Genomic DNA, 25102 nt, shown 5'->3' on the forward strand with positions numbered 1-25102 from the left:
TTAGCATGCTGACATTAGAGTTTACCTCAAAGCATCGCTATGACTAAGTAACACGATACAACTACCACTGAATGGTAGTTTCACTCTCAGAATGAAACCTTACTGTGTGTATTTGCTAAATTTCATCTTTCCCCATTCTGTGGTGCACAGGAATTGATAAGCTTTACAACTCTGCCAGCACCAAAAGCACTTTGTGTTGAATTAACAGAAGAAAAAACTGAATAGTTAACATGACCAACAAAGGGAAGACATAGAAAAGACCAGGAGCTTGCTACAGAAATCAAAACAAAGATGCTGAAGCCCTGCATGGCTACACTGTTTGATTACAAAATGATCTCTGGGAAGTTCAACACAAACACCACAGCAATGACTGCTTGCTACTCATCAGACTTTTTTGAAGACGCCATCTTACAAATCACAGCTTTATCTACAGCAGGCACTGAGATCTGAATATTTAATGAAGCCAATTTTAAAATATTTTTGAGTATTTGATTTTACTAGTTAGTCTACAACTTGTGTTGACTGGTAGTTATTCTCGGTGGTATACTCTAGCACAGTTATCAAACCGCCCCTCTGTCTAATCACGGAAAATTTAGAAAAGCGATAATACAATTCAAAATCAAATCCTCCCTACCCTGTGATCAAACATATCAACAACAATCCACTTGAATGAGACCAAATAAAATAGCACAGCCATTATCCTGACATGTAAACAAACATGTCTGTTTCCCCCTCTGGATCCCATTAGGAATGTTTCAATGTTTGTTTTAGTCATTGAGCGAAATGTGTTCTTTCTTCCTCTTCATACTTCAATAGTATGCAAATCATAGCATTCATTCACAAGCCGCCATTGTTCTCAATCCAAACACAGCTTGTGTTTGTAAGTCTGTAATTGTGTGGTATATTCTGCACTGCTTATCTAACCTCCCCTCTTTCTAATCATGTAATATTTAGAATATATAGAGGTTACGTTGTCCGCTGGTTAAATCCCGTGGCTTTTACAGAGAGTGCAATGGCCGGTTTGAGGCCTTTATGGAATCCAGCTGGCTTAGACCAGCATTTCCAAAGTTCCACACTTGTCTGAACCAGATCAGAGCCAAACATAGTCCAGTCAGACACCCACTACAGCCTTGAGGACAGTGAGGGCTTTTGGAGAACATGGACACATTTATACAGATTAAACACTTGGACCGTATTATTGTTTTCATTCCAATATCAGATACTAGTCCTACTTTTTAACAACTTCTAATAACTCCTTGCGTCTTGTCCCCTGAAGCTGTCCATCTGTGCATCAATAACACTACTAAACCAGATCATTGCAGTGGACACCTAATCAGAGCCCATGCGTGTAGTTACTGTTGGTACCTATTTGCTAACAGCTAATATTAGCTCCTTGCTATTACTTTTAATTCTGTGAACCAGCAGTTATTTTTCTCTCCATAGCATGCCTCCACTTACCACAGTGGAATCTGAGCTGTCCAGTCTGAGATCCGAACTCCATTCCATTGAGAACCTCCTGTACGATGTCCAATCCCTGCTCCTCTTCCTCTTTGGATGTGCTGCAGCTGGACATTCCCTGTAGCTCTGGGAGTCAAAAGTGACACGCCCGGCCCATCCGTTGTCCATCCTTTCTTTTGGGTGTCCGTTGTGAATAGGGGGAGAAGGATTTATTTTCCTCTGTTCTCACCAGACGAGGATGACGACCCTGTCCTGGTGTCAAACTTCTTTGCTCCACTTGAAAAGTGAACTGAGCTAGTGGCTACACGTACACCAACTGCTCCAGAGAAGCCTGTCCCAGTCCACTCCAACACAACGAGAAAGCCTTGACTTCCTCGACGACCCTGGTATCCCATGGGAAACATTGCTGATACCTTTCCCCTCCTCCTTTCTCCAATTTTGAGTGCGCTCCTGCTCGCCTCTAGCTTCTGATCCACCTGCACAACAGAGCACTGGACACTGCTGTGGCTAGTGGCAATGTCATCTTCAGCGGCGCTATCCCTCTGTCTTCATTACTAGGTGAAAATCTGTCAGTTAATTCTGTTGTCCCTGATGCTGCTCTAACTGATGTGGCTAATGACAATCAGCTACTTCTTTCATCCAAACTCTCCGTCTACAATGGGGGCTGTAGGGACAGGCAACCTGAAATCCTTATTATTGGTGATTCCATCATCAGATCTGTTGAACTCCCAGGTGCTATTACCTACTGTCTTCCTGGTAGCGAAGTTGCAGACATTATCGAACTGTCACCAATGCTCACAGACCTCCATCCCTCAGCTCATACACTAATTGTTCACATGGGCACCATTGACATCATGGATAAACAATCAGTCAAACTCCGTAACCACCTATAGACACAGCTGCTCCGCTAATTCTACAATAAGAGCAACCTTAGTTTCTGTTCCACCCACTCCAAAAACAAAATCAGAAATATTTTCATCTCAGCATCAATTACACCCTGCAACTGTGTCTACTTCTGAATCCATCTACAGCATTTCAGCTGTGTTTAGTCTACTTAATGTGAGGTCCCTTGCAAACAAGTCTTTTTTTATGCCAAGATTTTATTATGACTAACAATATTGATTTCTTATTCATCACTGAGTTCTTGTTGAGCCCTGGATACTCTGCCCCACTAACTGAGGCATGCTCCCCTAACTACTCCTGTTTTAATCAACCCAGGCTGTCTGGCCGTGGAGGTTGGGTAGCTATCATTTTTAATAACCACTACAAATGTTCCCCTGTCTCTCTTAATATTTTTTCTTCTTTTGAATCTCTGTGTTTTCTTTTAAATGCCCAGCATCCTATACTGTGTGTTTTAATCTATAGGAGACCTAAGGCTAACACTGGTTTTAATCAAGATTTTTTTTTAAATTTCATTTATTATGGCCAAATATGATAGAGTTCTTATCCTTGGTGATTTTAATGTGATCACCCCTCCAAGTCTTGTTTAACTACTTATTTTATTAACCTCTTTGAGTCTTTTAATCTTGAACAATTTTAAAAATCCAACTCATAATAAGGGACATACTCTTGACCTTGTGTTTCTCTAAATAGTAAACTAATATTGAACTGCTAGATTTTAATGTCTCTTATCACAAGGCTGGGATTTTCCATACCTTGCTCCCATTTCCTGCTCATAAGCCATCTACCTGTACCCGCTCTCAGTCTGTACATTCCAGGTCAGCTAGCAATTTTTGCAAAAAATTCTTAGCTGCTTCTGACAGTAATACCCTTAATCAGATGGGTCTCTCTGTCAGTGATCTACTAGATAATTTTAATAGAACATGTCAGACTTTCCTTGATGACATCACCCTTATCAAGATGAAACAAGCAAAACATAACCCTCTGGACCAGTTTCAAACTTACCTTTTTTATCTAAAATTTTTGAAAAGTCTGTTGCCTCTCAAGCCCACATATGAATAACTGTAGTATTTTTGAGAAATAATGATCAAGATTCCGTGCCCAGCACAGCACACAAACAGCTCTTATTAAGGTTACCAAAGACTTACTGTTCACTGCTGACTCTGGTGCTTGGACCACGATATCCTTTTAAACTGCCTGGAAAACTGTTGGCATTAAGGACACTGCTCTTGCCTGGTTTCGCTCCTACCTCTCTGACAGATCTTTTTCTGTTGTAATAGGAGAATTCTCCCCATCCCCTGCCGCCCTCTCATGTGATGTTCCCCAGGGGTCAATTCTTGGTTCTGTATTATTTTCCATTTATATGCTTCCTTTGGGTCAGATCATCCGTAGCTATAATACTAATTTCCACTGTTATGCAGACGACACGCAACTTTATGTTCCACTTACTGGTAGTCACATAGACAAACTTTCTGATGTTATGGTTTGTCTGTCTGATATCAAATCTGAGGTCCTTTTATTCGGTCCCCCTAACCTGACCGGTACCTTGAAAAAGAATCTTGGCAACCTGTCCTCCAATGTTAAGCATTCCGCCTGCAATTTGGGTGTCATCTTTGACTCTGAGCTTTGTTTTGACTACAAATCACCAAGGTAGTAAAACCATGCTTTCTCCAAATTAGGAACATTGCAAAAGTTAAACATTTTTTAACTCAAGCGGACCTTGAAAAAGTCATCCATGAATTCATCTCGTCACGACTGGATTATTGTAATTCCCTGTATTCGGGGCTCAGCCAAAAGCCATGTCCTGTCTCCAGCTCGTTCAAATCTTGGCCAGAACAAATTGTTAGACAAGACCATATCGCTCTTATCCTTACAACGCTACACTGGCCACCTGTTAGGTATAGAATGTAAACTTTTACTAATTACGTATAAAGCCCTACATGGCCTTGCTCTTACCTATATCATAGATTTACTTGCGCCCTGTGAGCCTAGCTGCTGCCTGTGCTCCTCAAATAGGACCCTCCTAAGTGTTCCCACAGTCCGCCTCATTACAAAAGGAAACTGGGCGTTTTCCATTAGAGCCCTGCAGCTGTGGAACTCCCTACCTGACAAACTTAAGTCAGTAAACTCAGTGGCTTCTTTTTTTATGGTAAATCTGTTGTTTGTCAAGTTTCTATCCCTTTTTATCACTGTTATTTCACTTGTTTGATTATACATTTTGTTTTATCAGGTCTTATTTTCTATATTTTATTTATGTTTTTGTTGTTTTTATCCTGACTGTGTGTACTATTCTATCTTCTGTATAGCACTTTATAACTGTGGTTTGAAAGTTGCTATACAAATAGAGTTTTTTATTATTATTATTATTACTATTGTTACATGGTGAGGATCGTTCCTGGAATTTGGAGTAATATTCGTTTTTAAATGTGAAAGTTGATCTGAATCTGTGAAATTACACCATCCATTAGGCCTGTGATTCAGCAGGTGGTGAATGTGAAATTGTAACCCCATCATTGCTGCACACACACAATCCTGTCCCTGCCCGTGGTAAAGTTCTTTAACTTTCCAACAATCCTTAGCAGGTGTGGCAAAATGTTAGTTGAACCTCACCCCTGTTCTATACTGACCAACCTCTGTTAATCTTTGTCACAAAATACCACCCTCTCCATGTGGGTCAAACCTATTTTTTGGACTATTATTTCTCACAGAGGATCTGAAAATAATAAATAATACAGTATATGACACTTTTACACTTCGAGACATTTATTAGGCTTTCTAAACTTAACTGCAGTTACCTTTGGTCCAACTGTACTACATATAAACACACAAAGTAGCTGGATAAAAAGTTGGATATTAAAGAAAGCATGCAGTTTAAAATGCATTCACTTATATACATCTTACTCCAACTATGAAATGCAGTATATAGTGTAGATGTGTTAATGAGAACACCTTTTTTGTCAAGTTCTTCTTGTCTTCTGCAGCAGCGCTCAGGAGCTTTATGCTGTGATTGAGCGTAACCACTACCAGGTGTGCTTGAAAAGGTTTTGGTGAAACTGGCACAGGGTCAAGACAGGGTGGAAGTAGGAGGGGTGAGTACCAGAGGAATGGAGTTGCTTAATGTGAAAACATCAAACAGCCTGAATCTGGTACCAGAGTGTTAGGCTAAGGTGTCTGAACTTGTTACGGTGTGATCGTGCAGGGCTGTTGCCTGTTGCCTTGTCTCACGCAGACCCAGAAAGCCCCCCCAAAAAACTTGTATTTTTTCTCTGCCGTTTTTTGGAGGCAAAGGGTGAACGAAGGAACGAGCATATATGTGGGTCGTGTGAAGTTGTATATTATTTTCAAGACCTGGCTCTTAAATCTGGCTGATTTTTAAGGGTAGGCAATGGTCAATTGAGATTAAAGACAAATGAGGTAAGTTTTAAGATTTACAATCCATCGTGGTCTCTGTACAACTAGCCCAGTGGGGCAAAAAAAAAAAAAAAATCTCTCTACCATGAAGTCTTATATTTTTAAAAGGCATCAGGGCTACACCCCACAGTACACCCACAACCTCATGCAAACCATACTGCAAAGGTATGTGTGGTCATTAACAGTCCAAACCCGGCCACTTTTGTTGATTATTTTAGCCAAGTTATTTTTTCTTTAACAATTGTCCAGTGAATTTGTTCTGAAGACATTACTATATGCACAACAACACAATGCAGCCAATTTGGGAAGATAGGAGGGTTATGTATCTTGAACCTAATTGGCAGCAACATCAATCCCTTGATTTTTCTTTGTTTCCAAAGAGCTTACCCCCAAGAACTTTTTTTTACTGGTAAAGAGTGTAAATAAAAGCACTTCTGAATTTACATTTAACATGAATTAATAAAAAATAAGGGTTGAATATACACAGAAAAGCAGCCTATAAAACAGTTAAGTACAACTTCGTATGTGCACATCTGCCAACATATTGATACTGCTATATTTGTGATAAGCCAATATCAGCCAGACAGTATTTTGGTTAGACTATGCACTTTTTTCCCCTTGAAAGAGTAGAATGAAATTACCAACACCAAATGCCACCACACTGACCAAAATTATGCAAGAACTTTTTTTTTTTTTTCCCCCCACTTTAGTTTCCATAGATGTAGATGCAGCCATGCGTAAAGCTTACCCCCTGCTAAGCAGAGAGCAAGGTCCTTCTCTCATTTTTTTCTCTGGCTTTATTACACTGGCCTCCTGTCTTGGTGGGATAGTTAAACCTGTTAACTCTGCTCTACACAGTGGTGCTTGGAAAAAAAACACCAGACAGAGACCTCTAGGGGCTGGGTTGGTAAAAACACATCAGTTGTGAACTATTACTACTAAGGTATAACTGAGTCACTGGTGTTTTGAGAGGAAGAATTCATTTCATTCTTAACTTTTCAATTGAGGTTTTGAAGAATAAGTTCTCTTTCATTGTATTTACTGTAACATATTTAGTTCCCACTCCCATATGTCAGTACTTTTCCTTTTAAAGAATGCCAGGAATCTCTTATCTCTATCATCCTAGGAGACACACAAACAGCCAATCTTCACATAAAGACACAAGTAATAGTCCTGCAGAGGTTGTGTTAAAAAAAGAGTTAAGACTTGGCAAAATACAGCAATAAGCTAATTAAAAGGTATATCAGATTGTGTCAGTAGTGTGAGAAAGGTTGTTTTAGCCATTAGTGTTGGAGTCTAATGTGTCATTAGCTGGAAAATAAACAAGAGTGGCTAAGGTAAACCACTCACTGTGTGTCTTGTCATGGTTGATAATGTCAGATTCATACACTTAGCAGAAAGCTACATTAATCTAGAATTAGTTTTTGAATAACTCACTTATTGGAATAACAAGCCATGCCGTATTATCACTGCATGTCACTCTTACAAAATGAATATGGAGACTCTCTTATCCTATGGCATGTGGTTCCTCCCTAAATAATTTGAGTGTTGGGCTGTGCACACCTCTTGTCATCCTCATACCATGAATATCTTTCATTACTTTGAGGTATGTTTTGTTCACATTGTTTTTCATAGCTTTAGACCATAATCTTGGCTATATCTCTCCCTTTTTTCCATTGCACGCTCTGTGATATGATGGCTGGCTTTGGCTAAATAAGGTAAGAGAACACTTTACATTCTTTCTTGCCAAAAGACGACTGATCCTCTGTAGTGCTGCGAGCCAGAACGCCTTTTTATCCTATCAGAAATTGAGGGTGCTTTAGGTGTGCCAGCCAATCCCTCTCCACCTTGACACTGTCATGCTGTAGGGATGCATGACTGGCTCCTAATGGTGGTTTTCAAAAATCTCTGAGTGTGATTTACTGTATATTGCAAGGGCATGTTTGTTGAAAGCCAGGTATGTCTCTCTACAAAATGGGCAGCAGTTGCTGGTAAAGCAGACCTTCTCTCATTTCACTTTTCATTGAGGCAGTAATTTTTCCCCTTTGTTTTGTATTGGAGATACGGGGTGTGTTTCATTTCCCAAGCATGCATATTTTTCAAAATAGTCATTCTGGGAATACATTGGTTGGGTTGTCAAACTGAGAAACTAATAAATAAAGCATCAGAACTCTCTCTTGGTTTAAATGTAGCCAGGATTTGCTGTAGTGCATGGGTTTGCTGTTCTTTTTCAGTTCAAGTTTTCCATTTGTAAACAGGAGACATAAGATTTTCTAATTGTTTAAAATATGACCTAAATATTCTGTGACTCATAGTTGAGTCAGTTTAGGAAACTCTTGCTTTTAGAGACATTTACTCTTAACTGTTTTTCATCAACATTATTGCAAACTGAGCTCCGTCCCAACAATGCAGGTCATGGTTACATTAGCTCATTAAGGATTAGGCATGGTAGAAGGGACTCTCCTCCAGTTTCATCCAAATGGGTGAACAGCAGTTTTTGGAAAATGCAGTAGATACCCTCTCACGTGACAGATGAATGATGAGCAAGAGGCCCAGTGTATTGGTGAAAAATGTAGACAAAAAGCCTACTTAAATATACTGGACCGTCTCTTGTTGATTATCTTGGGTAACATGAGATCTCATAGGGCACTCAAATCTATCAAAGAAGTATTTTGCATTTTATCTCACATTGGTGGAGCCACTCTGTATCTCCTTTCCTCATAATATGAATTAATGTCTGTTTGTGTGTGAGTGTGTAAGTGTTTGATGGATTTCTGCTGCACTTACCTTTCCTCTCTGAGACAGACCCAGTGTGGTACAGTCATCCAGGGTAGTGTATCACCGTATTTATTCAGACAAGTCAAAATATGTCAGGGGTGTTGTGAGGCCCAGTGACACAGAAAAATGACATTTGAACAAGGTGACAGGGAGGATGTAGCTGTAGAAAACTGCTATATAAATCGCATTTTTCATGCCAGGAGTTGAAGTATATGTTGAGCAACAGTGCTTGTCTGTTATCACCATCAGTTTGTACAAGACGAAGAAAAAAAAAGGTTTTATTATGCCATTAAGCGGCCGTTGACTGTACTTATTTGGCTTGCCAAGCAAATATTTAAACCGTATCTGCCAGCACTAACATGAGTGGGAAATTTCTGATATGATCCACAAGTGAAACACATCAGTCATTTGGCATTGTTAAGTAGGATTTTGAAGAGAAAGCAGTCAGTCATGTTGATTGTTAGTTTGTTCCAGTTGGGCAAACAGGTTAGCCCCAGAGGACAAAACAGGTCTTTCAGCCCTGTGACTGTGCCAAGCATGGATTATATTCATTTCAGTGACACCTCTGAATAAAGCAGTGTCTATCCAAACAAAACACCTCCTTGACAACAGAGGATAATTATCAATTCAGTAAGAAACGGCCTCCCCTGATTCATATTCAGTTGGACTATAATTATATTTCGTCTTTAATATTTACAATTTCAGTTCTAGTAAGTCTACCATTAACAATAATGTCATGCCTCTAATTACAGTATGCTGTTCATACAAGTCCACTCCATCTTTGATTGTCAATAATAGCTGCTGACTTGACCCTTTCCCAGAATCTGCCACCTGTCAGCAGTCAGATCACACCTCACACCCAGTTTGGCATAGCAAAGCCAGTGCCAAAGTGCAACAATCTGACAGGGCACTCATGCAAGGCCAAGAAAGTCGTTGTAACTGATGTTCATGATCACAGAGTATCACTTATGTCCCATTTTATGTCCATCTATATCCATTAAAGCTGGATAGCATTTTGATAAATCAAATTCCTCATTGTACGTCCTCCATGGGTTAATTACAAATCCTTCGACTGTAAAGACTTTGAGGGCCAGTTCCAAAAGCGAAAGATTACACACTATACAAAATGACTCATGAGCTTGCTTGTTTGATGATTGTATTGTAGGTAACATCTGTGCCAGTTAGATTGTGGATGCGGATCAAAGATAATGGCATAAACTCCACACAGCCAAGAAATGAGTGGTGTTTGGAGGTATTACAGTGTACATGAGAAAAATAGAGCTGTTGTTACTGTCTACATATCTAACTCTGTGAGGATTGTCCATAATTGTGCAATCCTCTGCTCCATTTACAACAGTAAAGTCTTTCTTATACATATGTTCTGCTCTCAGGTGCTGATTTTATTCCAGGTTTTCAGCTGTGTGACAATGCATTTTTTCTGATAATCCATTGGGTTTCAGATAAATTTATTTTAGTAGAAGTAGGAGAACTTTTTCAACCCATAAAGGAACACTTAATCATTCAATGTATGTGAACAATTCAAAATCACCTAATTTAGAGATACAGTATATACAGTGTTGCTTGAAAGTTTGTGAACCCTTTAGAATTTTCTCTATTTCTGCATAAATATGACCAAAAATGTGATCAGATTTTTACAAAAATCCTAAAACTAGATAAAGGGAACCAAATTAAACAAATGAGACAAAAATATTGAACTTATTCATTTATTTATTGAGGAAAATTATCCAATCTTACATATTTGTGTGAGGGAAAGTATGTGAACCCTTGCTTTCAATAACTGGTGTGACCCCCTTTTGCAGCAATAACTTCAACCAAACATTTCCGGTAACTGTTTATCAGCCCTGCACATCGGCTTGGAGGAATTTTAGTCCATTCCTCCTTACAGAACAGTCTCAACTCAGGGATGTTGGTGGGCTTCTTTGCATGAACTGCCCACTTCAGCTCCTTCCATAGTTTTTCTATAGGATTAAGATCAGGACTTTGACTTGGCCATTGCATAATTTTAACTTTCTTCTGCTCTAACCATTCTTTGGTAGATTGACTTCTGTGTTTAGGGTCGTTGTCTTACTGCATGACCCATTTTCTGTTGAGCTTCAGGTTACAGATGGATACCTTGACATTTTCCTGTAGAATTTGCTGGTACAACTCAGAACTCATAGTTCCTTCAATGATTGCAAGTCGTCCTGGTCCAGACAAAGCAAAGCAGGCCCAAACCATGATACTACCACCACCATGTTTCACAGATGGCTTAAGGTTCTTATGCTGGAATGCAGTGTTTGCTCTTTGCCAAATACAACGCTTCTCATTCAAGTCGAAAAGTTCAATTTTGGTGTCATTCGTCCACAGAACATTTTCCCACTAGCCTTCTGGTTTATCCACATGGTCTTGAGCAAACTGTAGACGGCAGCAATGTTCTTTTTGGAGAGAAGTGGCTTTTTTCCTTGCAACTCTGCCATGCACACCATTGATGTTCAATGTTCTCTTGATGGTAGACTCATGAGCATTGACTGTAGCCACTGCAAGAGAGGCCTTTAGTTTCCTAGATGTTACCCTGGTGTCCCTTGTGGCCTCCTGGACTATTACACACCTTGCTCTTGGTGTGATCTTTGTTGTTTGACCACTCCTGGGGAGGGTAACAACAGTGTTGGATGTCTTCCATTTGTAAACAATCTGTCTGACAGTCAACTGGTGGAGTCTAAACTCTTTAGAAATGGTTTTGTAATCCTTTCCAGCCTGGTAAGTATCAGCAACTCTTCCTCTAAGGTCCTAAGAAATCTTTTTTGTTCGAACCATGACACACTTCCTGTTGTGAAGCTCAGACTTTGATGGTGAAGACCCAGATTTATCTTCTTTAAATAAGGCAGGGCCTCCCAGACTCACGCTTGATTGTCATCCCATTGACTGAAACACCCGACTCTAATTTCCACATTGGATCATTTTCCTCAATAAATAAACAAACAAGTGAAAGGTTTTTGTCTCATTCATTTAACTGACGTCTCTTTATCTAGTTTTTGGACTTGCATGGAAATCTGATCATGTTTTAGGTCATATTTATGCAGAAATAGAGCAAATTCTAAAGGGTTTGCAAACTTTCAAGCAGCACTGTAACAAAACTGAGTACACTCCTGTGCAGTATCACTAAAATGTTAAATGATTCAACACTGTATCGTATTAGTATAATTGTAGTATTTTTAGGGTGGAGTGTAGGGTATTTGATCTTATTTCTAATTAAAAACAAGGTTAAATAAACAAAATTGAAAATACAGGCCTCAAAGTACATCCTCAATGCAACAAAAGTGATTACACCTGTGACCACTGAAACAAAAGTGAGTACACCTGTGGCTTTCAATTAAGACTAATTTCCTGAACAAGGTTATAAAAGAACCTGTGACCACCACAATTTTCTCAATTTTGACCTCAGTTGTGTCTAATGCGACATGGGTTTATGTGGTAAGGAATTGCCTGAACAAGTGAGAAACCAAATTGTGAGAATTCATAAAGATGGGTGAGGGTACTAAATCATCAGTAGGCTACTGAACAGAAGCCAAAACACAGTAGCAGCAGAGGTTAGCAGGAAGACCCATACTAGCAATAACAGGAGGTGTAGTGGCCTTCCTTGGATAAAGGCAGTGTGCACAATTTGCTATTTACACAACCTTGCATTGAAAAACGACGATCAAGTGCTTCTGACTTGGCACAAGGATTATCTGTGGAAATTGGTGTTTTAGTGACTGCTCAGACAGTTCAAAGGACATTGCATTGCAACCTCTATGGATGACATCCAAGAAGAAAACCATTGCTCACAAAACAGCAAGATTAAACTTTGCCAAAGAACATGAAAAGAAGCCTGATGAATACTGGCAGCACATTCTTTGGTCAGATGAAACCAAAATAAATTAGTTTGGATCAGATAGGATCCAGCATGTTTGGCGTGGACCTGGCCAGGACTACTGCAGTGACTGCATAGTGCTGACCGTGAAAGTGCTGATATGTGGCTGCATGAGTGCAAAAGGTGTAGGGGAGATGACATTTATAGATGGCACTATGAATGCAACTTTGTACATCCAAATACTGAATGAAAAGATGACTCCAGTCTCAAGGAGCTGGGCAGGAGAGGAATCTTTCAACAGGACAATGATCCCAAACACACTGCAAAAATCACACACAAGTTTTTAAAGAAGAAAAAAGTGAAAACTATGACCTGAACAAGTATTTCCCCTGACTTGGATCCAATAGAACACCTTCGGAGTACTTTAAAGCAAAAAGTAGAGCAACAGAATCCCTCCAGCAAAGAGCAGCTGAAAAGAATCATCTGTGAAGAATGGCAGAACATCTCTCCCCAGATTTGTGCAAGACTGGTAGCATCCATGCCCAGGAGGATCCAATCTGTCATCAGAAACACAGACGGGCATACCAAATATTGAAAAATAAAAGAATGGAGTCTCGCTTACGAAGGGTGTACTGACTTTTGTTGCATTTCGTTCTTAAATATGGACCTGTCATTATAGTTTAATTAGTCAAACATTCTGTTTTTTTCATTATAATTGGCTTAATTCTTTCTCTCAAAATTGCATTGAATGGACAGGATTTGTTTTTTGTTTTTAATTACTTAACATTTTAGTGATATCGACCAGGGGTGCACTCAGTTTTGTTACATACTGTATGTACATTTCACTGAATAGCAATGTTTTGTAAAATCTAAAGATCAGATGTTTCTCCCTCCCACACTCAAATGTGTTTTTAAGCGTCCATCTGTCTATGACTGGTGGAAGTAATTACCCAGGGTCATTATGGGATGGGAGCAACACTGATGACAGGGGGCTTCTCTCATTAGACTGGATGTTAGGTTAACTAGATTGTGTCCTTACCTAAGGCACTGACAGACAGGTGCCAAAGGTGTACCTCCTCCTCACTGAGAAGACAGGAGGAAACACACTTTGCCCTGGGAGAAATTGAAAAAGACAGGAATTGGAGAGAGACGTACTCGTGCAGAAACCAGGTGTTTTGACAGAAAGACTATATGAAATGGGAGAGCTTTTTTTCCATTAAGTACAGTCACAGTGTGGCCAGTATGGAAATGAGAAGGTGTACTGTCACAGCTGTGTGTGCCTCCACATCGGTCTGCTTCCTATTCCTAGAGCCGAGTCTGAAATAGATGTGGTCTCAGCACAACTGTGTTTATTGGACGGAGTTTGCAGTGGCGCATTTCCCCACGTGTCAGGTTGTTGAGAATAGGAAGGAGCAGAGAAAGTCAGAGGCAGAGAGACAGCCAAGAGGAGTGAAAGAGTAAGAGGGGAGTGAAGTAGGTTAGCAGAGAGTCACTGAGGTCATTGTTCAGAACATTTTCCAGCAAAGAAAAAAAGACTTTAAAAATTTGTCGTTTAATTGCAGTACATGAAATGAAACGTTTTTGATTCTAAGGCTCATAAAGTCTAAATTGAGAAAAGCATTTGGCTTTGTGGAGCTGTCTTTTATGGATTAAAAGATAAAAATCGCAGGATATAAAAAAAAAGAACTACAGCATATGTGCGCACATGTGATAGTAGTGGAACATATAGACTGATATTTTAAATCTTACTCTTAAAGCATCTGGCCCTGCATCTATATGCACATGGCTGGTTTTACTGCAGTAAGAAAAGCTGTTTGGCTGCAGCAGCTGCCAAGTAACACATGTTGAACGGCCTTGACCCAACCTCCTTCCAACCCTTATATACAGAGATTATTAGAGGAGCTTTCACCAACAGAGTCACAAAAACAATGCTAATGACCAGCCTCACCTCTGTCAGCAGTTACCATAACTTGGTTTAACTATGTTACAGCTGGCCGTGCCCCACCCCCAACCAGACCCACTTCAATTGTTGATACTCTAGTTTATATCTGTGTCAGGCTTTTGTCTTGTCTGCTGAATGGGTACATGCCTTTACCCTACTCTCCGCTCCACTACGTATCTGTGTCAGTGGTGGTGAGTGTGGGGAAACCCTGCTGAGGAGGTGAAAGGGGGGCGATGGGCTACAAAAAAAAGCAGAGGGAAGAGAGGGGGGGTATTTGGCAGGGGGTGTATTGAGGGTCACCCCACCTGGTAGCTAAGGAATGACTCATTAGACAGGCAGGCACTAATGAAAGATTTGTCTGTCCTCACATTGGCCTTGCTGTCACGTCTCTCTCTGGAATTCTGTGGATTCCACCCTCACTTTCCTCTACTGTTTCTCTTTGACAGCATCAGATAGCATCTTGACGTGTGGTTAACGTACAGTTTATTGAAGAGACTTACTAGGACATAATTAGCCTGCGATGCCCTTTAAGTGCTCTGCAGAACATGTTCAACCTCTCAAGAATAATGAAAGGGTGTATGAAGCTAAACAGTAGGATTTTGAGTCAAACTACTTAACTACTCAAAGGTAAAAGACAAGTGCCACTGCTGCCTTCCAGAAGAATTATTGTGACTGACAAAAACATAAACTTTCACTGAAAGTCTGAAGTAAACACATCAATAAACACAACAATCCAATTTCCCCATTTCCACCGAGGGACAATGAGTACCGTTGAGCTCTGTGGTCCAGGTTGTATGTTTATTGGAACTTGGCTGTGGTATGTCTTGGTATCAAATGCGTCTGCCAGGATAGAGTGTCGCAGCGGAGAAATCTAATCTCTCCCCTGCTCCCTTGAGGTTTTAGACACCATGCTCTCTGCATGATATGTAGCGGAAGTCCAGGTACAACATCCGCAAAGGAAACAAAATCAGAATGAATTAGCGTGGTTTATTTGCATGTTCTTAACACTGTCATTAAAACATGTGTCCACATATATCCTATTGCGAACCTTACAATATCTTTTTAACAGCACCTGATATTGATAAGCAGTTCTGTTCTTTAATGTTAGCAAAACATGCACAAAGGCAGCACATATTTAACAAAAAGTTCTTACAGTCTTGCACTGTATGATGATGGTTTCCTTATTACCAGATTATACTCTGATTCAGTCGTTCATTTGATGATTTCGATCTTGTCCCATGCCTCAGCCTTTTGTCTGCTTAGAGACTTTCATGCCTTGTGGGTCCACGCAGGCATTCCTGTGAGGCCAGCTCCCAATGACAGAGACTTCTTCAGTCTGTGTGGCCGGGCTCAGTTTTCTCTAATCTAAACCAATCATCTCCATATGTCTTCCATCACAGCTTCCAAAGCATTTGAATTAACTCCAGGCAACAGGAACAAATTAATTAATGTCTTTATTCCTCTGTGCACTTTGTAAACGGCCTGTGCGAGTGTGCACATATTCTCGCATGTACAGCTACACATGTACAGACCTACACACGCATTTTTCTGTATAATTCTCTTGATCCACTTTTCATTTGCACTCAAAACCCAAACACATAAAGTGATCTCACTCTTACCTGCATTCCTGCTTAATGATTTCCACCTGAGTGCTATAATCTGCTTTTATTGACCCATCATTCACCTTATGTTTTTGTTGAGGGAGAAAGGGATAAAAAAGAGCAGAAGAAACCCCAGTCCACAAAGTAGCAACAAGCCGATGCACATGTTGGGAGGTCTTCCACCTTAATTACTTGTGTTTTCTCTTCATAAATTTTGGAACAGGAGGTTTCCTTTACAGAGCGAGAAAGGAGAAAAGGGGGGGGAAAAATGAGAAGGAAGCACTCTTTTTGTTGTTGTGCTGCTGTGTTTCGTGACTGCAGAGGGCCATTACGCGTACTGTAAACTCAACGGTTTCTCATGAAAATACCAGGGGCCGAAAATGAAAGATGGATCGCTTTATCCTTACACATGGCAGGCAGTGATGTGGCGATGCTGGCACACATGGGACTGTGCTTTCCCAGATGGCTACAGTTTGCCTGACCTCAGTCTGACCGCCATCACCTCTCACAGAGTCTGAGGCCTTTGCTGACCAGTGGAACAGGCTCCGGGCTCTCTGGGACAGGGCTAAATGCAGACATGGGCAGGGCGCTGGCTTAGGACTGAAGTCCACTCTTAATGTCCATCTTTGACCAAACAAAAAGAAATTGCAACACAAACTGACTTTCCTTTTTCACATAAATAAGATACATCAGCTGCCATTTGATTAGAGTAGAGGAGCTTAGTTTAGTAGTCAGTTGCCTTAACCTTCACTTATGTGCTCTGATGCTTTTCAGATAAACAAAATGTTGTGTGATCGGCCTGAAGTGTAAACAGTGATCAAGGCAACTTCGTGCAATAAATAGATCAATGCCTGCAAGCTGGCCCAGCTTCAATGCCACTGCTGCAGTCGCACATAACAAATTCTACCATCTATCCAGGATACCATTTGCTATAAGGAGATCTATTGAAGCTGACAATGCTTTTCTTACTCTTTTGCTCTGCTGCTCAATTAGGATTTAACAAGCCCCCAGACTTCAAACCCAGAATCCAAAATTTGTCGTCACTCTCCATTATTCTTTGTGCCGAGTTTCATCTTTGCTTGCCAGGAGTGATAAGGTCAGGGAAAAGGGTGTCATGGTGGTTGATGGTGTCATGACTGAAATAAAGCTTAGCTCTAAGCAGGTCAAATCAATGTTTTTGTATTTTGTTTGTTAGCCAGCTAGTTGCAACAGTAAAAACAACACAGCACACATGGATCAAGTAGCTGAGTGGGTGATGATAGACTGATGAGCCTGCATACTAATGACCTACATTAGTTAAAATCAGTATCCTGTTGTTTTAGGCAAGACAGAAAGTGTTGAAGTCGCCTCTGCTTGTTGGGAACCACTGATTTACAGTATGTAAATCAGTTTATGTATCTCAACTGTAGCATATCCACATCCCACATGAATGTTGTTCTTTTGATTGTGTATTGTGAAAGTTTTACAGTATATACAATCAACAGTTCTATCCTCAGCTTCTTGTCTGACAGCTCCGCTCCTGAAAGCAAACACAGTTTAATTTACAGCAGTGTGTGCAGTGTTGTCCTGCCCAGTGGGGTCTTTGTGGGTTTCCTGGCTATGTTTTGGATGCGGTTTATGTGTTCCGCCTGCTGTGCAAAGCATGAGCCGTGGTAGTCATCCTTCTCATTTTATGGCACTTGTTTTAAATAAAGACATTCAAAGAGATGAGTAACTAAGCATGTTACATGTGTTTATAGACAGAAAAAGAGCAAGGTTAATGGCTTTACTGGCAAACAAATTTCTTGATCATTTATTAGCTGTCTAGCAGTGAGAGGTGAAGATTGTTCTTGAAATTGGCATGCAGAGATAATCATGACTCATAATAAAACAACAGCATTACTGGAATGTGCTGGCACTCACACAGAGAATCAGAAGGTGTCTGAAGTATCACTGGACAGATCTACTACTAAAAGTCGTCTTCTCATCAAAAGCGAGACCGTCTCATGAAACCCTGGCCTGTAAATGTGTCTGGCCCCAAAGCAGATTTTTCTTCACTCTCTCTCTTTACTGTGGATAGCTGAGCGCATTCCTGATGATTATAGAAATTCCGCTACTACTTTTATGATTGTTATAATTACGAGACCATTACCTCCCTGTAGCTGTTGCAGCTGAGAAAACGGGACTGTGTATTGCAGTTTAAGAGGAGAAAACAGCTGCTGCCTCTGGTACATCAGTATGAGGCATCAAAGAAACACTTCCAGTCTGTTGAGTCATTCTATTGTCATGTTCTTGTCGGTAAAAGCCTAAGGTGAATGTAAATATGACGGGACAAACTGACTGGTTGTCCTTAGCTGAACTCACGCTTTCTTTTAATGTGGCTTTTTTGTGGTATGAAACATGAGTGGAAGGCTCTGATTCAACTTCTTATTGACATTAAAAAGGTATTTTGAATTAATCCTAAAGTCAAGCTGTGGAGAGCTACTTGGCTGCTGCAGTTTGTTTGTGTTGTAGCTGTACTATGGCTCAAGTACAGTCAGAACAAAAGGCACATCTCAAGTGGCCAGAGGGAGTTTAAGTGTCCCAACCATGGTCCCAAATATGTGTTATCCATCATATCTTTCTTTGCTCTGCTAGTCGTAGAATTGCCTTGGCACAATGAAAAAATCCATGACAAATGTAGAGAGCTATTGGGTTTGAAGTTTCCGCTGGTTTCAGGGTTTCAGGTGATCATGACTGTGAGAGTTGGGGTTCACAAACATTTCCTCTGAATAAATGAGTGCCTAGGTTCCTTTTGTAAATAGGGAAATTCAGAAGGCCCATACTTTTGGGTGCATATCTGTGCCAAATGGTATGGAACTAATCTCCACTGAGCTATTTCTCATTAGAGATGGGCCTCTGGGAGGTTCATCGGTGTGCGGACCGTGGACAGGGAAGGAACTGTCTGTTCCTGCAGATGGGCTTCATTTAGTGTTGGGCAGGAATAACTTTCTGACAGTTTTATTGCAGCCCAAAGTACAGGGCTAAGTAGAGGATCACAAGCCCTGTGCAAATGGCAGTGGAACTCTGCATGGAAGAATTTCTCTGCCATGCTGTTGCTGATTGATGCACACACAAACACAAAACATCCTCCTGGGATTTACTGAAACCCAATCAATGGCAGGAAAGGTGCTGATGCATCACTGCCATGGTGCTGTGCTGTGATCTGGGCAGAATCATCACTGGTTGTTCAGCAGTGCTGGGTGTAATTTATCTGTTGACTGATTAACATTCAATGTCCATGAGGAAGTGTAGCTACAGTAAGATTTTGACAAGGAAAAGAGCACACCGATACAAGACTTGGATTTAAATGCTGAAACAGGGCCACAAATCAAGTTTGCTTTTTGTATGGAGAAGGTGTGATGAGTAACCCAGTGTATCTTCCTCTGTCTTTCCACTCCAGTGATCAGAGAGCTTGTATGTTTAGAGACCCCTAATCTGAACTCTGAGTCATCTTCCTGAGTTAAAGAGCAATGGATATGGCCCTACCTTGACCTGCAGGGGAGGGTGCAGTAATTACAAAGCTGTAGTTCCTTTTTACATTGTGAAGAATCAACCACAACTACCTGAGCCCTTACTTTGTCCACAAGATATGCAAGACAAAAAGACTAAAAAGAAAAAGACGAAGGTTAGTTTAAGTCAATAAAAATGTCACCATGAGTTTAAAAAGGAGTACATAAAAGTGGGGAAAGATACAACTACAAAAATGTGTCAGTTTTGGGAAGAGATTTGAAAAAATGATGCCGACTTGGCAACCCCGAGATGCTCAGGCAGGGAGTTCCACAGCTGGGGGGGCAGAACCAAAAAAGCCCAGTCACAATTTCTTCCTGTTATTTATAAAGACATAAATCACCAACATCACAAAGCTTTCCCTCTTAATACCTCTGGACTTGTAGAGATTTATTCCTTGTGGATGTTGTTGCCAGTGACATGCTGGAACACTTTCCGTAAAAGACCAATACTCATGTACTCATTAGCCATCTGAACCATGTACGGCACTGAATGCACAAAACATTTAAAGGTCTGATCCACTCAAACCAAATACCATCACAGTCATAAATTAGAAACAACACATCCTCTTAAGATGAGTAACTCCGCTGGAATTGGATTGTGAGGTGTTTGATTTCAGTATGCAACCTCATCAAATGGGAGCCTTTCAACCACATATGGCCCAGTCCCAGGCAGTCTGCTTCACAGATGCATCTCCAGTGTCTTGTCTGTCTGAGGAAGAGTGGATTACATCAATGTTGTGTACAACTTTACCCTGCAATGACATGTCCTGGAACATACCAGAACGTTGTTTTAACCAGAACTTTAATTCAAGGCTGTACACCAAACTTTGACTTAAATTTAACATTATTAAGATGAATTGAGGGGCCATTGAGGTAAAATATAGTGTTAATCATTTAAAAGAAAAACCAGCTTGTTGACCTGTTTACATCCTTTTCACTGATAGAGTGCAGGGTTGGATTTTATGATGTTGCGTGATATCTATCTTAGGGGGCTTACATATACTAGCAGTATACACTGCGTGTGAAGTTTTATGTGTGTTGTGAAAATGTTGTGTGTCACTGGAAAGGCACCCAAAGACATCAGACCACGAGTACTCACTCTGTCTGGTCCAGTGTCTAGAAGTAGCCTGTGTGTTCCCACAGAACTGGCAGGCAACAATACACTCTGTCTCTCTCTCTCTCTCTGTTTCCCTCTGTCTCTCTCGCTCTCTCAGTTCATCAGCTGAAGGGATTTACTCTGCGGCTGAGGAGGCCAACAACAATAATGAATAGAAGTCTGTTGCTCTGAATCCCAAGCGTATGCACTCATCGGTGTGTGTTTCTCACACTTTTGAATAGAATTAGCGGCAGCTGTTTGTAAAGACAAGGAGCTCATGAGCACAAGAGATTTTTGTGTGTGTATGTTTATATGTATGAAGGGTGTAAGAAGGCAACATAAGGATACATATGTTGTGGCTGCATATTTGTTTCTGTCACTTGCATGTTTGGGTATACAAGTTCTAACTCAAACACACTCATGCACCAACAGCAATAAATCATCTTCCTGCCCGTCCAGTCATGACTGCAACAGCTGCAGTGCCGCAACAGACAGACTAGAGTGACATTGCAAAGTGCTAGTAATGTCTGTGTGAAGGTTTGTGTTTGAGTGTGTGTCAGAGAGAGAGAGAGAGAAAATGCTTTGCTGTGTTCATGCCTGATTGTGTACATGCCTGTCAGATTTTTGTTAAGACATATCATCATGTCTTCAAGCTAGAATGTATCTGTCAAACACTGAAAAGGTAACATTGTGCATCACAATAAAAAAATCAATGTGTAAATAAAAAGAAACTGCTGAGAGAGAACGAGAGGCGGAGAGTGGGAGTACTAAAACGTACTGCACTGCAATGGATTGGACTGTATGTTGCTGCATCTGCAGCAGTTAACAGGCAGGTTTTGCTGAGTCAGAGAGAGCTCACACAGCAGTGATAAGTGAGACACTATGATTGCGCTCAACGCTGCCACTCCCTGGCAGACTGTGCAGACTGCATGCAGGGTGAAGGATTGTCAAAAGTAGTTGCAGGAAGTGTTTGCCTGCATCACAAGGATCTGTCATCCGTCATATCTCTCCTTTAGCAATATGTGGAGTTTCCATAACTGATTAATGGGTGTCTTGTTTCTTAGCCATTGTGGTGGCTATTGGCTTAAGTTTCTGCCATGACTTTGTGTTATGGTAAGCTACAGATATGGCTTTGTCAGCAGGAAACATCCACTGTTCACTAACTCTCCACAGATGTGCTCTGAGTTGCTCCTACTGTTCTTGTGCTCTCACTTTTTCTCTCACAGCATATTTTTCACATTTAGCTACTTGGGATAATTGTTGCCAATGATATGTACATTACAAGGAAGTTATTTTGAAGGGAAAATTTGTTGTTCATGGATGCATCATGTGTAAAGCAAGTGATACACTGATACACTAGTAGACAGGCACTGAATTTTTCAAAAAAAAGTCATCCTATACCCCTTGTCCATTTGTTTTATTCACTTTTTATCTGACAACATCATAGAAATATACTACATGTTACTGATTTTTAAACTCCCCCCTTTTCTCTCTCCATACAGAAAAACTCTACAACTCAACTGGAAGGGAGCTACGGAGAGCCCTCTTTTCCCTCAAGCAGATTTTTCAGGTAATTATTTTTCTCTCTTATTTTAGCTCTTCCTTGACCCATAAGAATATCTGCAGCTCACAAGATCCAATGAATTCCATTGCCTTTTATGTTTGTCATGATCTCAAAAATGCAGCATGAGAAGTATCCACTACTGTGTTGTGTTCATGGGCTTTGTATATGCACGTGCACATACACACATGCACATGCAAGAACTCCATGTAGACAAAACACATGCATCTGTGCACACTCACACACAGCATTGTTTTCTTGAGGCAGAGTTGTGCTGCTGAGAGTCTGCATTCGTGGCAGCTGTGGAGTGTTCAGGTCTGGTCATACTTCACACACTGGGCTGGGATGGGCTGGCCTGGTGGGCAGTCGGCCGTAGAGTGGGAGGGATAACTGACAGTTGGATGGAAAAGAGAGCAACAGACTTTGATGCAGGCCCAGAATAGATCTGAAAACCTCACTATGAGTAGCTTTGTGGGGTTTTAGTCGTAGAGGATATTGGTCATTCTTGTTGTGTAATGAAATATCCACTTGACCTGATATCAGTATGACGTCTGTACACTGCAGAACTGTAGCGTTCCTGTATGTGTCTCAGAACTGCTGTTCATTCTGTTTCTGTAATGCACTCCTGTACGTTTAGACAGTTTGCCAAATGACTGGAGTCTCCATCACAGATCTATGGTAAAACTGTTCTGGAAGCACTTACTCATCCTCCTGGGAGAGAAGGAGCCCTGACCACCCCACAGTGTTTATTACTGTCTTCCTCTTTATCCCATCTGAACAGTAGAGTCTATCAGAAAATGTTCAATCCTGCAAAAAACCTCCTGCTTGGCCTTGAATTAGGGAGTCATTGACAGGTGTGAGCGATGCAGGTGGTTTTGTCATCAAGGACGAAATGTGGGATGAAGTGGAGAGGCCACTTGCTACACTGCTCATTGCACATGCTGGCTAGGACGGGAAGTAGAAAATAGTTGATAGATAACATTTATCCAGCTGAGGATTTTGTAATAGGTGTGATGAGAAGTGTGCTCGTGCACTCTGGCAAATAGTACATCACATAAAGAAGTCTTTGTACCTACCTGGCCTCTCAACTTATTTTCATTTCTTAATAATACAGAAAAGCGGTGAAAGAGGTGTTGAAAACGGAGAAAGAGTTGTCTTGTTGCATGAAATTTTCTGCTTCAGGCATAACAAGTAATTTGTACAGTGTTTGTGTGTGTGTCTATGTATGCGCGTGTGTGTGTTAATCTGTGTCTACATACAAGGCGTATGTATAATTTATTCACATTGAATTTGGCATAAATCATCTCAACAGTTCCTGGAGCTTTCTTGGACTGATTTAACTATTTTTCACATAAAACTCAAGTGTCACGTAAAAAGACCGTGCTACGAGACAACATGTTTCAGATCTTTATTTCTCTGCATGCTCTTTAATTCTTAGTCTATGATTTGCAGCCAGATGTTCATGCACTTAAAGGTGTATTTAACCCTGAGGATAGTTATGTACTGGAAGGCCAAATTAAATCCAAAAATCAAAGTAATGTTAGTTATAAAAAAAAAACTATTGGAACAGTGTTATCTTTGGCTCTGTCCATAGTGTATGATGCATGTTGAATATTTTTCTCTCTCTCTCTCCCACTTCTTTCTAGGATGACAAGGACCTGGTGCACGAGTTCGTGGTGGCCGAAGGACTGACATGTTTGATAAAAGTGGGAGCTGAAGCCGACCAGAACTACCAGAATTATATCCTCAGGGGTACGTCCACTGCAGAAAAGCACAGCTTTGCTTCATCACATTAACAACATGCTTTCCTCTTCTCTACTTTCTCACACCTCAATTTATAGCACCGCCTAATTGAGGATGTTATTAATCAATCCTGTAACACTTTTCTTTCCATAAACCTATCCAAAACCACATGTGTTTACATACACCATGTAAATTGATGATTCTGTCCGATGACCTTCTCACACTTACACACTTCCAGCGCATAAACAAACTCAAATGTGTGCCACAGACAATGTGGAAGTTAGGCAAAGTTGAGCAGCTGGTTAATTTATCCGTCCCATGTCAGTGAGGTGAAAGATCATATGTGTTAAGGTCGATGAGGGGCGGGGGCAGCATGTTCGGAGATACTAGAGGACCGCTCGCTTCAAGGTCACTACCATTTAACAGCCCGCTGTGAGGGGGCAGGTCACACATGCTTAAGTAGCTAATAAAAGTTCTGTCAGGATATTGCAGATCATAAAACAAATTTCCCCTCTTCCCTTTATTTCCTTTCTGCCGTCTTTCTTTCTCCTTATGTGTTCCCTTATCTTTTTTTTTTTTTAATTTAACCTGAGCCAATATGTCAGGTTTTATTAGTTGATGTGTTATATGTTTGTATTCTGTTATATGTACAGAACATGATAAACATGCACATAGACACAAACACATAATTTGATTCCAACTTTTTTAGTTAATTGTTTCATAACAGGAATTGCATAACCCAGACACCTCTTTGTTATTACTTCACTAAGCCTTGCTGAACTGAGTCACAATGAGTTGACCCTCATGATTTAAACATTGTAATCAGATGTTGGCCCCCGTCATGTTTATTCATTTAAACGCAGAATGTTCCTACATGCTTGCTCTCTAATTTTTCAACCTGCTCATTGTTGACCTTCTCTAATCAAAAAATCAAAGAGCAAAGGGCGGATATCTGTGACAGAGTACTGATGTTGCCCCCTGGGCAGGTTATAAACATGAACATGACCCCTGCTTGGACTACTTCTATAGGCTGATCTTTAATGTTTGATGTTTCATCTGGACTCAGCCTAGTCCCTGACTCAGACAGATAAATCACACGGGTTAAATGGCCAAACAAGGCAGAGGAGGAGAATGGCAGGCTTTTGGAAACTTAAGAGTTTACCACATGTAAGAGTTGTTAGTGTCATTGTGCTGTGAATGATGAGACCACTTCTCATATCTTTTCACCCCTC

The 25102-nt window shown here is 40.6% G+C and overlaps 1 protein-coding gene across 3 annotated transcripts in view; it reads left to right on the plus strand.

Moving 5' to 3' along the window:
• fhod3b (formin homology 2 domain containing 3b) overlaps positions 1 to 25102 on the plus strand; it is a 112556-nt gene that overhangs the window by 50622 nt on the left and 36832 nt on the right. For all 3 annotated transcript variants that reach the window (XM_042422810.1, XM_042422808.1, XM_042422809.1), the window contains exons 4-5: positions 22069 to 22136; positions 23774 to 23879. Coding sequence is in view for 2 of the 3 variants with exons in the window: in XM_042422808.1 (XP_042278742.1) it covers positions 22069 to 22136; positions 23774 to 23879 (174 nt within the window). In the remaining variant the exon portion in view is untranslated. The remainder of the gene's footprint in view (positions 1 to 22068; positions 22137 to 23773; positions 23880 to 25102) is intronic.

This window comes from Thunnus maccoyii, chromosome 10 (genome assembly GCF_910596095.1).
Source record: "Thunnus maccoyii chromosome 10, fThuMac1.1, whole genome shotgun sequence".
Lineage (NCBI taxonomy): Eukaryota > Metazoa > Chordata > Actinopteri > Scombriformes > Scombridae > Thunnus > Thunnus maccoyii.